General features: G+C 44.0%; 1 protein-coding gene across 1 annotated transcript in view; it reads right to left on the bottom strand.

Annotated features, from left to right (window-relative positions):
* parp8 (poly (ADP-ribose) polymerase family, member 8) overlaps positions 1 to 13,012 on the bottom strand; it is a 128,922-nt gene extending 115,910 nt beyond the window's left edge. The window contains exons 1-2 of the mRNA XM_036979216.2: positions 12,120 to 13,012; positions 10,146 to 10,200 (exon numbers count right to left, since the gene is read on the bottom strand). Coding sequence (XP_036835111.1) covers positions 10,146 to 10,200; positions 12,120 to 12,210 — 146 coding nt within the window. The 5' untranslated portion in view covers positions 12,211 to 13,012. The remainder of the gene's footprint in view (positions 1 to 10,145; positions 10,201 to 12,119) is intronic.
* Between the last annotated feature and the right edge of the window lie 2,492 nt (positions 13,013 to 15,504).

Genomic DNA, 15,504 nt, shown 5'->3' with positions numbered 1-15,504 from the left:
TACACAATGGGGTTGTATGACTTCCTGTTAACAGACATCATTAAGGTGATACTATCATACACAATTGGGTTATAGGACTTCCTGTTTATAGACGTCAACATAAAAAAAAAAACTCAGATCTCTCCAAGACGTTATTACACAATTACGATTGGCTCTTGGGTCAAAAAAGCTTTCTCTCGAAAGACAATCGTATGTTTAAAAAGTCTTGCTTGACTGTGCTTCAAAACAAAGACACAGTCACGGGTTAGTGTATACTATAAAGTCAGTTACGCTGGACTGACTGTGCTTCGAAACAGGGAACTGGCTGATTTACCACTGTGGCTAAGACTATAAATAGCTTCATGGCCTCTGTCTAGTAAGAACCATCACGAGTGCTGAGCGACTAGTGCTTCTTGATGTCGTTTCGGTTTCGGTTATTATTATTACAAAATAATCACGCTTTTTGATTTAGATCATTAAAAAACAAAACATTAACTACATTATCAAATAATGACATTATTTTTTTTTTTATTGAATTTCCAAAGGCAAAAACAGTGAACATTCAATTGCCAAAACATTTAAAATATTCCATTGTGTCTGTCAGATCCACATTGGGTCGACATCCATAGAGAAAGAGTCAATTACTATTAAATAATACATTATTTCAGTTATCAGATTATTTAGGTCTGATTTTATGACTTTATCATTCCTTAAAGTCATCATCTCATCTCTGCCCAGGCAGTAGCAGTCAACCAGACAGTTATCTCTGTTCCCCCCATACTGTACTGTCTGTTGTCATCCTATTTAGCTAGCCTGCCTAAGTATGCTGCTGTCTGACCAAATCATTTGACTAGTTCTTCAAAGTAGATAAGACCTACTTTCACGAACGGTCTCGGTCCCTCATCGTTGTGTTGTGTGTGGTCTGTGTGTACCTATCCTATGTGTTAAAGTATATCCGTCCAGAGATCTGTATATAATGACGAGATGCCCATGTCTCCTCCCTTACAATGGGAGTCGCTGTCCAAAAGGTGGGAATGCAGGGGACTTGCTTAGGTCCAGAATAAGCCCATAGAAACGCATTGTGCTTATTATGGACAGATTTTGGCTTAAGTTAAAGCTCTCGGTTCGCCTCTTCCTCTCTGACCTGCCTGAGCCGGAAATTACTGCCGCAATAGATTATGGTCATTGTAGTCAAGTATACCCATAACGTGATGCAGCCATCACTATGCTTGAAAATATGGAGAGTAGGACTCAATAATGTGTTGTATAGGATTTGCCCCAAACATAACATTTTGTATTCAGGACAAAAAGTGAATTGCTTTGCCAATTTTTTACAGTTTTACTTTAGTGCCTTGTTGCAAACAGGGTACATGTTTTGAAAATTTTTATTCTGTACAGAATACCTTCTTTTCACTCTGTCATTTAGGTTAGTATTGTGGAGTAACTACAATGTTGTTGATCCATCCTCAGTTTTCTCCTATCACAGCCATTAAACTCTGTAACTGTTTTAAAGTCACCATTGGCCTCATAGTGAAATCTCTGAGCAGTTTCCTTCCTCTCCGGCAACTGAGTTAGGAAGGACGCCTGTATCTTTGTAGTGACTGGGTGTATTGATACACCATCCAAAGTGTAATTAATAACTTCACTTGCTCAAAGGGATATTCAATGTCTGTTTTTATTTTATTTTGACCCATCTACCAATAGGTGCCCTTCTTTACGAGGCATTGGAAAACCTCCCTGGTCTTTGTGGTTGAATCTGTGTTTGAAATTCACTGCTCGACTGAGGTACCTTACAGATAATTGAATGTGTGGGGTACAGAGATGAGGTAGTCATTCAAAAATTATGTTAAACACTATTATTGTACACAGAGTGAGTCCATGCAACTTATTATGTGACTTGTTAAGCACATATTTACTCCCGAACATATTTAGGCTTGCCATAAGAAAGGGCTTGAATCTTTAAAGACTCAATAAATTTCAAATTTTCATTTTGTATTAATTTGTACAAATTTCGAAAAACATCATTCCACTTTGACATTATGGGGGTATTGTGTGTAGAGGCCAGTAACAACAACAAAATGTGTTAAAAGTCAAGGCCTATACCAGGCGGTGTCGGAGGAAGGCCCTAAAAATCATCAAAGACTCCAGCCACCCTAGTCATAGACAGCCACCCTAGTCATAGACAGCCACCCTAGTCATAGACAGCCACCCTAGTCATAGACAGCCACCCTAGTCATAGACAGCCACCCTAGTCATAGACAGCCACCCTAGTCATAGACAGCCACCCTAGTCATAGACAGCCACCCCAGTCATAGACAGCCACCCTAGTCATAGACAGCCACCCTAGTCATAGACAGCCACCCTAGTCATAGACAGCCACCCTAGTCATAGACAGCCACCCTAGTCATAGGCAGCCACCCTAGTCATAGACAGCCACCCTAGTCATAGACAGCCACCCTAGTCATAGACAGCCACCCTAGTCATAGACAGCCACCCTAGTCATAGACTCTCTGCTACCGTACGGTAAGCGGTATCGGAGCGCCAAGTCTAGGTCCAAGAGGCTTCTTAACAGCTTCTACCCCCTAAGCCATAAGACTCCTGAACAGATAATCAAATGGCTACCCAGACTATTTGCATTGCCCTCCCCCCCTTCCCCCACTGCTGCTACTCTCTGTTATTATCTATGCATAGTCACAAATAACTCTAAATACATGAACATATTGTCTCAACTACCTCGACACCGGTGCCCCCGCACATTGGCTCTGTACCGGTACCCCCTGTATATAGCCTCCACATTGACTCTGTACCGTAACACCCTGTACATAGCTTCCACATTGACTCTGTACCGTAACACCCTGTATATAGCCTCCACATTGACTCTGTACCGTAACACCCTGTATATAACCTCCACATTGACTCTGTACCGTAACACCCTGTATATAGCCTCCACATTGACTCTGTACCGGTTCCCCCTGTATATAGCCTCCACATTGACTCTGTACCGGTACCCCCTGTATATAGCCTCCACATTGACTCTGTACCGGTACCCCTGTATATAGCCTCCACATTGACTCTGTACCGGTACCCCCTGTATATAGCCTCCACATTGACTCTGTACCGGTACCCCCTGTATATAGCCTCCACATTGACTCTGTAACGGTACCCCCTGTATATAACCTCCACATTGACGCTGTAACGGTACCCCCTGTATATAGCCTCCACATTGACTCTGTACCGGTTCCCCCTGTATATAGCCTCCACATTGACTCTGTACCGGTTCCCCCTGTATATATAGCCTCCACATTGACTCTGTACCATAACACCCTGTATATAGCCTCCACATTGACTCTGTACCGGTTCCCCCTGTATATAGCCTCCACATTGACTGTGTACCGGTACCCCTGTATATAGCCTCCACATTGACTTTGTACCGGTACCCCCTGTATATAGCCTCCACATTGACTCTGTACCGGTTCCCCCTGTATATAGCCTCCACATTGACTCTGTACCGGTTCCCCCTGTATATAGCCTCCACATTGACTCTGTACCGGTACCCCCTGTATATAGCCTCCACATTGACTCTGTACCGGTACCCCCTGTATATAGCCTCCACATTGACTCTGTACCGGTACCCCCTGTATATAGTCTCTACATTGACTCTGTGCCGGTACCCCCTGTATATAGCCTCCACATTGACTCTGTACCGGTACCCCCTGTATATAGCCTCCACATTGACTCTGTACCGGTACCCCCTGTATATAGCCTCCACATTGACTCTGTGCCGGTACCCCCTGTATATAGCCTCCACATTGACTCTGTACCAGTACCCCCTGTATATAGCCTCCACATTGACTCTGTGCCGGTACCCCCTGTATATAGCCTCCACATTGACTCTGTACCGGTACCCCCTGTATATAGCCTCCACATTGACTCTGTACCGGTACCCCCTGTATATAGCCTCCACATTGACTCTGTACCGGTACCCCCTGTATATAGTCTCCACATTGACTCTGTACCGGTACCCCCTGTATATAGCCTCCACATTGACTCTGTACCGGTACCCCCTGTATATAGCCTCCACATTGACTCTGTACCGGTACCCCCTGTATATAGCCTCCACATTGACTCTGTATCGGTACCCCCTGTATATAGCATCCACATTGACTCTGTACCTGTACCCCCTGTATATAGCCTCCACATTGACTCTGTATCGGTACCCCCTGTATATAGCCTCCACATTGACTCTGTACCGTAATACCCTGTATATAGCCTCCACATTGACTCTGTACCTGTACCCCCTGTATATAGCCTCCACATTGACTCTGTATCGGTACCCCCTGTATATAGCCTCCACATTGACTCTGTACCGTAATACCCTGTATATAGCCTCCACATTGACTCTGTACCGGTACCCCCTGTATATAGCCTCCACATTGACTCTGTATCGGTACCCCCTGTATATAGTCTCCACATTGACTCTGTACCGGTACCCCCTGTATATAGCCTCCACATTGACTCTGTACCGGTACCCCCTGCATATAGCCTCCACATTGACTCTGTACCGGTACCCCCTGTATATAGCCTCCACATTGACTATGTACCGGTACCCCCTGTATATAGCCTCCACATTGACTCTGTACCAGTAACCCCTGTATATAGCCTCCACATTGACTCTGTACCGGTACCCCCTGTATATAGCCTCCACATTGACTCTGTACCGGTACCCCCTGTATATAGCCTCCACATTGACTCTGTACCGGTTCCCCCTGTATATAGCCTCCACATTGACTCTGTACCGGTACCCCCTGTATATAGCCTCCACATTGACTCTGTACCGGTACCCCCTGTATATAGCCTCCAAATTGACTCTGTACCGGTACCCCCTGTATATAGCCTCCACATTGACTCTGTACCGGTACCCCCTGTATATAGCCTCCACATTGACTCTGTACCGGTACCCCCTGTATATAGCCTCCACATTGACTCTGTACCGGTACCCCCTGTATATAGCCTCCACATTGACTCTGTACCGGTACCCCCTGTATAGAGCCTCCACATTGACTCTGTACCGGTACCCCCTGTATATAGCCTCCACATTGACTCTGTACCGGTTCCCCCTGTATATAGCCTCCACATTGACTCTGTACCGGTACCCCCTGTATATTGTCTCCACATTGACTCTGTACCTGTACTCCCTGTATATAGTCTCCACATTGACTCTGTACCGGTACCCCCTGTATATAGCCTCCACATTGACTCTGTACCTGTACCCCCTGTATATAGCCTCCACATTGACTCTGTATCGGTACCCCCTGTATATAGCCTCCACATTGACTCTGTACCGTAATACCCTGTATATAGCCTCCACATTGACTCTGTACCTGTACCCCCTGTATATAGCCTCCACGTTGACTCTGTACCGGTACCCCCTGTATATAGCCTCCACATTGACTCTGTATCGGTACCCCCTGTATATAGCCTCCACATTGACTCTGTACCTGTACCCCCTGTATATAGCCTCCACATTGACTCTGTATCGGTACCCCCTGTATATAGCCTCCACATTGACTCTGTACCGTAATACCCTGTATATAGCCTCCACATTGACTCTGTACCTGTACCCCCTGTATATAGCCTCCACATTGACTCTGTATCGGTACCCCCTGTATATAGCCTCCACATTGACTCTGTACCTGTACCCCCTGTATATAGCCTCCACATTGACTCTGTACCGTAATACCCCCTGTATATAGCCTCCACATTGACTCTGTACCGGTACCCCCTGTATATAGCCTCCACATTGACTCTGTATCGGTACCCCCTGTATATAGTCTCCACATTGACTCTGTACCGGTACCCCCTGTATATAGCCTCCACATTGACTCTGTACCGGTTCCCCCTGTATATAGTCTCCACATTGACTCTGTACCGGTTCCCCCTGTATATAGCCTCCACATTGACTCTGTACCGGTTCCCCCTGTATATAGCCTCCACATTGACTCCGTACCTGTACCCCCTGTATATAGCCTCCACATTGACTCTGTACCGTAATACCCTGTATATAGCCTCCACATTGACTCTGTATCGGTACCCCCTGTATATAGTCTCCACATTGACTCTGTACCGGTACCCCCTGTATATAGTCTCCACATTGACTCTGTACCGGTTTCCCCTGTATATAGTCTCCACATTGACTCTGTACCGGTTCCCCCTGTATATAGCCTCCACATTGACTCTGTACCGGTTCCCCCTGTATATAGCCTCCACATTGACTCTGTACCGGTTCCCCCTGTATATAGCCTCCACATTGACTCTGTACCGGTTCCCCCTGTATATAGCCTCCACATTGACTCTGTACCGGTACCCCCTGTATATAGCCTCCACATTGACTCTATACCGGTTCCCCCTGTATATAGCCTCCACATTGACTCTGTACCGTAATACCCTGTATATAGCCTCCACATTGACTCTATACCGGTTCCCCCTGTATATAGCCTCCACATTGACTCTGTACCGGTACCTCCTGCAATTCTGTTACTGGGTGTAAATCATACTTCACTTACTGTACTTCCAATAACTAAATGACATTTGTTATAACTCCAGGTGTGATGTCATAGCTGACACCCCATTATTCCGTCTGCTGACATCATTGAATCTTAATTCAGAGTAGATGTTTTAAGAGTTTTTGGAATACGTGGTCACATAAAAACCTGAGGGACATTTTACAGTAATTTTACAGTAAGTTTTACAGTAAGTTTGCAACTGCACAGTTCTTCCAGTAAATGTGTTTTTTTTTTTTAAACATTCCGTGTAAATTGTTCAAAGTAGTCCTTGTGCATAGAGTTGTATTGTTTTTAAACATTGAAATTAATGTTTTTGTTTACCGTACATTTAAATAGAAGAAATATGAGTGTCAGCGCAATTCTGTTTCCTGTGGAATTACCCAGCAAGCACCACAGGAGATGGTGGCATTCCCTTCAGTAAGCAAAACCAACACACAGACACAGAATAACACACAAACACCGGCTTATTAGGCATCATCAATTCTGTTTCCTGTGGAATTACCCAGCAAGCACCACAGGAGATGGTGGCGTTCCCTTCGGTAAGCAAAACCAACACACAGACACAGACGCAGAATAACACACAAACACACACGGTACGCAAGTCATGAGAGGTGTACACTTACGTGATAAATCCCGAGAAGCCAGTGTTTAAAGGATATATTGGCATGGGTGTGGTTAGGCCAGAGATGGAGTTGAGGTTTGACAAACCGTGCCAATATGTCCTCCAAACACCGGCTTCTCAGGCATCATCACTTTTATACAACGGGTTACCAACATATTACAGTAATGATTCACATATTTTCATTAAAAACGTTATTTTGTAGAATATATTCATATTATTTCATCCTTCCACAATATTTTAGTCCCGACACAAATCTAGGGTCGCTACCCAAGCCGGCTGGTTGTTCGTTCTATCAGTTCTGTGCCAGTGTAACGGATGTGAAACGGCTAGCTTAGTTAGCGGTGGTGCGCGCTAAATAGCATTTCAATCGGTGACGTCACTTGCTCTGAGACCTTGAAGTAGTGGTTCCCCTTGCTCTGCAAGGGCCGCGGCTTTTGTGGAGAGATGGGTAACGATGCTTCGAGGGTGGCTGTTGTTGATGTGTGCAGAGGGTCCCTGGTTCGCACCCGGGTATGGGCGAGGGGACAGTCTAAAGTTATACTGTTACACCAGAGACGCGACCCAGTCGTTCAGTCTTTTTGTTCTGTATCTATGGACCCGACCCAGTCGTTCAGTCTTTTTGTTCTGTATCTATGGACGAGACCCAGTCGTTCAGTCTTTTTGTTCTGTATCTATGGGACGCGACCCAGTCGTTCAGTCTTTTTGATCTGTATCTATGGACCCGACCCAGTCGTTCAGTCTTTTTGTTCTGTATCTATGGACGAGACCCAGTCGTTCAGTCTTTTTGTTCTGTATCTATGGGACGCGACCCAGTCGTTCAGTCTTTTTGTTCTGTATCTATGGGACGCGACCCAGTGGTTCAGTCTTTTTGTTCTGTATCTATGGACCCGACCCAGTCGTTCAGTCTTGTTGTTCTGTATCTATGGGACGCGACCCAGTCATTCAGTCTTGTTGTTCTGTATCTATGGACGCGACCCAGTCGTTCAGTCTTTTTGTTCTGTATCTATGGGACAAGACCCAGTCGTTCAGTCTTTTTGTTCTGTATCTATGGGACGCGACCCAGTCGTTCAGTCTTTTTTGTTCTGTATCTATGGGACGCGACCCAGTCGTTCAGTCTTTTTGTTCTGTATCTATGGACGAGACCCAGTCCTTCAGTCTTTTTGTTCTGTATCTATGGGACGCGACCCAGTCATTCAGTCTTTTTGTTCTGTATCTATGGGACGAGACCCATTCGTTCATTCTAAATGATGCATTACCATTCTGGCTAGCAACATTCTTATCCCTTGCTTGCTAGCTTTTCAACTATGGCTAATTTACAGTCAAAAAGTGCAGCCAGAATAACAACAAAGTTGCTGCATTTGCATTAGTTCAAGATGTTTTCTAGTGACATTTATTTGGAAACATCCATAACAATGAGCTAATGAGGAGCGATTTCGCCTGGCGTTGAAAATGTGCTCTCTCGTCAGGACACTGTTGTTCAGAGCTAGCCAACAACACAGCAAACACAATCACTTCAAACTGAAACTGGAAAGACTGCAAACTAGCTGCATCATTTTACCTTTTTCCAATTGACATTTCTTTGTATATATCCATAAAAATGATGTCAGCTGATTCATGATTTTGACTGGCTGAGAAACGCTGCCTGCCTGTCTGTCTCGTCTCGACTCCCGACATGTTAATTACTATGGGACAGATGGAGATTGAATTTGGACATTGAAACAATGTTGTAAATGTCGGAGAGACAGACAGGAAGATTTATACAAATCTCCGCTTTTGAAAACGAAATGTTAGTCTAAAAGAAATGTGAGATAATGTCTAGATGCTTTTTACAGTGGAGATCAGGTTTATAAATTGCCTGGCTGGGCTGATGAGACAGTCAGATGGAACAGAGTAAATAGGCATTTTAACATCATACATTTAGCTGGTGGTAACATGTGGAATAGACACCGGCTGAAATGTGGTTTTAACCAATCAGGATCAGACCCACTCGCTGTATAAACACACACACACACACACACACACACACACACACACACACACACACACACACACACACACACACACACACACCAAGTTGCATGAGGTGTACACACACACCCCTAAACACACACACACACACACAGATACACCACAAACTGGGGGGACCTTGCAGAGTCCAGACAAATTGCGTTATCCCAGAAACACACACCATTCATTAGATAACCCATGTGAACCATTTCCCTGAACAACTGAACAACCAGCCCTGGGGACAACCAGTAGGCAAGCAATGGCCCAGTAAGATACTGTGTATCAATGGTACAGAATGAATGGCCCAGCAGGATACTGTGTATCAATGCTACAGAATGAATGGCCCAGTAGGATACTGTGTATCAATGGTACAGAGTAGGATACTGTGTATGAATGGTACAGAGTAGGATACTGTGTATCAATGGTACAGAATGAATGGCCCAGTAGGATACTGTGTATCAATGGTACAGAGTAGGATACTGTGTATCAATGGTACAGAATGAATGGCCCAGTAGGATACTGTGTATGAATGGTACAGAGTAGGATACTGTGTATCAATGGTACAGAATAAATGGCCCAGTAGGATACTGTGTATCAATGGTACAGAGTAGGACACAGTGTATCAATGGTACAGAGTAGGATACTGTGTATCAATGGTACAGAGTAGGATACTGTGTATCAATGGTACAGAATGATTGGCCGAGTAGAACACAGTGTATCAATGGTACAGAATAAATGGCCCAGTAGGACACCGTATATCAATGGTACATAATAAATGGCCCAGTGGGACACAGTGTATCAATGGTACCGAATAAATGGCCCAGTAGAATACAGTGTATCAATGGTACAGAATAAATGGCCCAGTAGGACACAGTGTATCATTGGTACAGAATAAATGGCCCAGTAGGATACAGTTTAATCAATGGCACAGAATGAATGAATGAGGTCAACAATCTAATAACGTTGTACTGTACCTTCTGGAGCCTTTGGAATAAGTGAAGGTGAAGGTGGCGTCAGTATATCTGAAATCTGAAATCAATAAGAGGGGAAATAGAACCAGTCAGAACAGAAATCAATAAGAGGGGAAATAGAACCGGTCAGAACGGAAATCAATAAGAGGGGAAATAGAACCAGTCAGAACAGAAATCAATAAGAGGGGAAATAGAACCGGTCAGAACGGAAATCAAGACGAGGGGAAATAGAACCAGTCAGAACAGAAATCAATAAGAGGGGAAATAGAACCGGTCAGAACGGAAATCAAGACGAGGGGAAATAGAACCGGTCAGAACGGAAATCAAGACGAGGGGAAATAGAACCGGTCAGAACGGAAATCAAGAAGAGGGGAAATAGAACCGGTCAGAACGGAAATCAAGACGAGGTGAAATAGAACCGGTCAGAACGGAAATCAAGACGAGGGGAAATAGAACCGGTCAGAACGGAAATCAAGACGAGGGGAAATAGAACCGGTCAGAATGGAAATCAAGACGAGGGGAAATAGAACCGGTCAGAACGGAAATCAAGACGAGGTGAAATAGAACCGGTCAGAACGGAAATCAAGACGAGGGGAAATAGAACCGGTCAGAACGGAAATCAATAAGAGGGGAAATAGAACCGGTCAGAACGGAAATCAATAAGAGGGGAAATAGAACCGGTCAGAACGGAAATCAAGACGAGGGGAAATAGAACCGGTCAGAACGGAAATCAAGACGAGGTGAAATAGAACCGGTCAGAACGAAAATCAAGACGAGGGGAAATAGAACCGGTCAGAACGGAAATCAAGACGAGGGGAAATAGAACCGGTCAGAACGGAAATCAAGACGAGGGGAAATAGAACCGGTCAGAACGGAAATCAAGACGAGGGGAAATAGAACCGGTCAGAACGGAAATCAAGACGAGGTGAAATAGAACCGGTCAGAACGGAAATCAAGACGAGGTGAAATAGAACCGGTCAGAACGAAAATCAAGACGAGGGGAAATAGAACCGGTCAGAACGGAAATCAAGACGAGGTGAAATAGAACCGGTCAGAACGGAAATCAAGACGAGGGGAAATAGAACCGGTCAGAACGAAAATCAAGACGAGGGGAAATAGAACCGGTCAGAACGGAAATCAAGACGAGGGGAAATAGAACCGGTCAGAACGGAAATCAAGAAGAGGGTTATTATCCACTACTACACAATGGCAAGATACAACCACAGGGAGAGAAGGAAAAAAAATCCCTTCAACAAATGCAGTTTCCATGGCAACATCAAAAGGGGTTCCACTGACTGACCAAATATGTAAAGGAGCATAAATTGTCGGACAATATCACATTTACACAACCGTTACGTTATGTCCGGTAACGTCAATAGGCAAATGGGCCAGTCGGCTGGTGTCTTCAATATTATGTCTGTCTGTCATATTCTGTAGGGATGTTTAACCAAAGCCTATTGTCATCATGACAAGAATATTAATCTATTCCTATTTCTCTTCATGTGAAATAATTATCATCATTTCAAACTATCCGTATCAAGGCCTACAAATGTTTTGCCAGACAAAAATGTAATGATAGACTATAATGGTGTCTGGGTTTTCCCAATTTAATCATCACGCACAGCTATCGAATACAATTATTTAGGCCTATGATTAGATTAATTTGTTAACGATATTGACAACTGTCAAGTCTAGAAGATGCTTATGTTATTGACGGCAGTGATGTAAAATTATAGACTATAATGGTATCTGGGTTTTCCCAATTTAATCATCAAACACAGCTATCGAATGCAATTATTTAGGCCTAATGATTAGATTAATTTGTTAATGATATTGACAACTGTCAGGTCTAGAATATGCTATTGCTATTGAAGGCAGTGGTGTAAAATGAGTGTGTTCCTCAACATACACTAGACCACATAACCTAACGGTTGGAACACACCACTACCACCACTGACTAACTACACACACACTCACCAGAGAAAAGGCAGTCTTTCTCTGCCTTGCTCCTTTGAATTACGATGTTGACGTCTTTTTGTATTCTCTCTTGTCTTGAACACATCCCCATGAAATAAACCCCACGGGAATGGCTTCTCTGTTTTAATAAGCGAGAAATAAGATCCCATCAAATGACTTGATGTATTTCCAGTGAAACTGACATTTGCAATGGAGCGTGGATGGCTGAGCAGGCTGGTTGAGACGGTTTTCGTTATATTCCAGGTGTTTTGTCGGATTCGTTTCAACTCGTACGGGATATCATCTCGGATAACAATAGATTATGATAGGCCTAATATGCAGCGGGAGCAGGAATCGGCAGTAGTTCCGCACCTCGATGGATTTCATAAAGACAGCCTGTTTTACACCGGAAGCCCCAGTCCCCACTCTTCATCACTGTGCACGGTTCAATCTTCCTAGCAATGGTGATTTCGAAAGCTACGGGATAGAAAGCTCGACCGGTCTTAAATTGAAACCAACATCGCTTGCGCGGTTTTATTATATCTAGAGATGAACAAAACAGAGGATCTTGAATAGTAAACTTTGCCAGATGCTGCCCGTGGAATCAACCGCCGACTGTTCCCGTCCGTGTACAATAAACTATGCTGATGTCAGAGCATGTCATCCACCCATCTATTTGTCAGATTGTCACGGACTGGAATGAAGTGTAAACCCATAGTGTGACTTCATCCACGAGAGAGCTATGGACAGAGAGAATAAACGATGCTATTACGAAGTGCATGTGATGCACGCCTGAATATGTCCCGTATAGCCAGCCTACCTACCCATCAACCCAAGAAACTGCTCAAAGCATCCTTACGTTTCCAACCTGGATTCGGGGAGACCTACAGTGACATAGTACATGTAAATAAGGGACACTCCTATTAGTAAAACACATTACATTTCGGTATGGTATGCGTTCATTTGTGGATGTCCATCATCCTTATGGTCTGGAATGTTTTAAATTGCAATTCATACAATACAGTATGTCACACATTTTCTGAAATGTACAATATGTTACGAATTCCAATGAACATTAGCTATATGGCTAATTCTAACATGAACTAGGTGGTTAATGTTAGCTATGCTAGGGATTAGGGCTCAGGGGTTTAAGGTTAGGGGAGGAGTTAGCTAACATGCTAAGTCGTTGCAAAGTAGCTAACAAGTAGTAAGTAGTTGTTAATTAGCTAAAAATGCTAAAGTTGTCCATGATGAGATTCAAAACACGCAACATTTAGGTTGCTAGATGTTTGCGTTATATTGCCCGCCCATCAATGTCAACATCAATGACATGTTCCACTCATTTCCAGGAATGCCTGAATAAGTACATCCATTTTGTGAGGTTTATGTGTGTTTATGTGTGTGTGTGAGAGAGATGTTTGAGAGCAGCAGTACAGAAGCCAGTAGCTGGTGGGTGAGCTGTTGACAGCATTGATGACAGAGACCAGGGGCTGAGTAGGTTTGTCATGTCCGCCCACACAACAGTCGGCCAGGCTGAAACACTAAACAATCAGTACTGTGTCCAATTCCTGCCTGCATGCCAGCACAAACCCAAAACCATTTCACCTGTTATTTACAACCTGCTAAACATTTTACAGCACAGTAGGGAGGGGAGGAGGAGAGCATGGGAGAGGAGAGGAGAGAGGAGACACGACACCACAGCTCCTCTCTACAGAACAGATGGTAGAATGTTCCCTCCACCACGTAAGCGAGTCACATCATCAAAGAAGTGTGTGTCGTGAGAGTGGATAGATAACTCTACTGCCCAGAGATAATCTACTGCCCAGAGAAAACAGAGTGGATAGATAAATCTACTGCCCAGAGAAAACAGAGTGGATAGATAAATCTACTGCCCAGAGAAAACAGAGTGGATAGATAAATCTACTGCCCAGAGATAATCTACTGCCCAGAGAAAACAGAGTGGATAGATAAATCTACTGCCCAGAGAAAACAGAGTGGATAGATAAATCAACTGCCCAGAGAAAACAGAGTGGATAGATAAATCTACTGCCCAGAGATAATCTACTGCCCAGAGAAAACAGAGTGGATAGATAAATCTACTGCCCAGAGAAAACAGAGTGGATAGATAAATCTACTGCCCAGAGATAATCTACTGCCCAGAGAAAACAGAGTGGATAGATAAATCTACTGCCCAGAGATAATCTACTGCCCAGAGAAAACAGAGTGGATAGATAAATCTACTGCCCAGAGAAAACAGAGTGGATAGATAAATCTACTGCCCAGAGAAAACAGAGTGGATAGATAAATCTACTGCCCAGAGATAATCTACTGCCCAGAGAAAACAGAGAGTGGATAGATAAATCTACTGCCCAGAGATAATCTACTGCCCAGATAAAACAGAGAGTGGATAGATAAATCTACTGCCCAGAGATAATCTATTGCCCCGAGAAAACAGAGAGTGGATAGATACATCTACTGCCCAGAGAAAACAGAGAGTGGATAGATAAATCTACTGCCCAGAGATAATTTACTTCCCAGAGATAATCTACTGGTCAGAGATTTTGTATTTAATATGGATCTGCCAAGTCAGCACTACTCTTCCTGGGGTCCAGCAAAATTAAGGCAGTTATACCATTTTAAAAACATTACAATACATTCACAGATTTCACAACACACTGTGTGCCCTCAGGCCCCAACTCCACCACCACCACATATCTATAAAATAACAAAACCCATGCGTAAGTGTGTGTATAGAATATGTATAGAAGCTCTCTGTGTACATCCAAGGGCCAGCCGTGCTGCCCTGTTCTGAGCCAATTGCAATTTTCCTAAATTCCTCTTTGTGGCACCTGACCACACGACTGAACAGTAGTCCAGGTGTGACAAAACTAGGGCCTGTAGGACCTGCCTTGTTGATAGTGTTGTTAAGAAGGTAGAAACTAGGGCCTGTAGGACCTGCCTTGTTGATAGTGTTGTTAAGAAGGTAGAAACTAGGGCCTGTAGGACCTGCCTTGTTGATAGTGTTGTTAAGAAGGTAGAAACTAGGGCCTGTAGGACCTGCCTTGTTGATAGTATTGTTAAGAAGGTAGAAACTAGGGCCTGTAGGACCTGCCTTGTTGATAGTGTTGTTAAGAAGGTAGAAACTAGGGCCTGTGGGACCTGCCTTGTTGATAGTGTTGTTAAGAAGGTAGAAACTAGGACCTGCCTTGTTGATAGTGTTGTTAAGAAGGTAGAAACTAGGGCCTGTAGGACCTGCCTTGTTGATAGTGTTGTTAAGAAGGTAGAAACTAGGGCCTGTAGGACCTGCCTTGTTGATAGTATTGTTAAGAAGGTAGAAACTAGGGCCTGTAGGACCTGCCTTGTTGATAGTGTTGTTAAGAAGGTAGAAACTAGGGCCTGTGGGACC

This window comes from Oncorhynchus mykiss, chromosome 6 (assembly GCF_057628025.1).
Source record: "Oncorhynchus mykiss isolate SJ-2025 chromosome 6, ASM5762802v1, whole genome shotgun sequence".
Classification (NCBI taxonomy): domain Eukaryota; kingdom Metazoa; phylum Chordata; class Actinopteri; order Salmoniformes; family Salmonidae; genus Oncorhynchus; species Oncorhynchus mykiss.
Note: the sequence above shows the minus strand (reverse complement) of the source record. Positions and strands in the feature narration are given on the sequence as shown.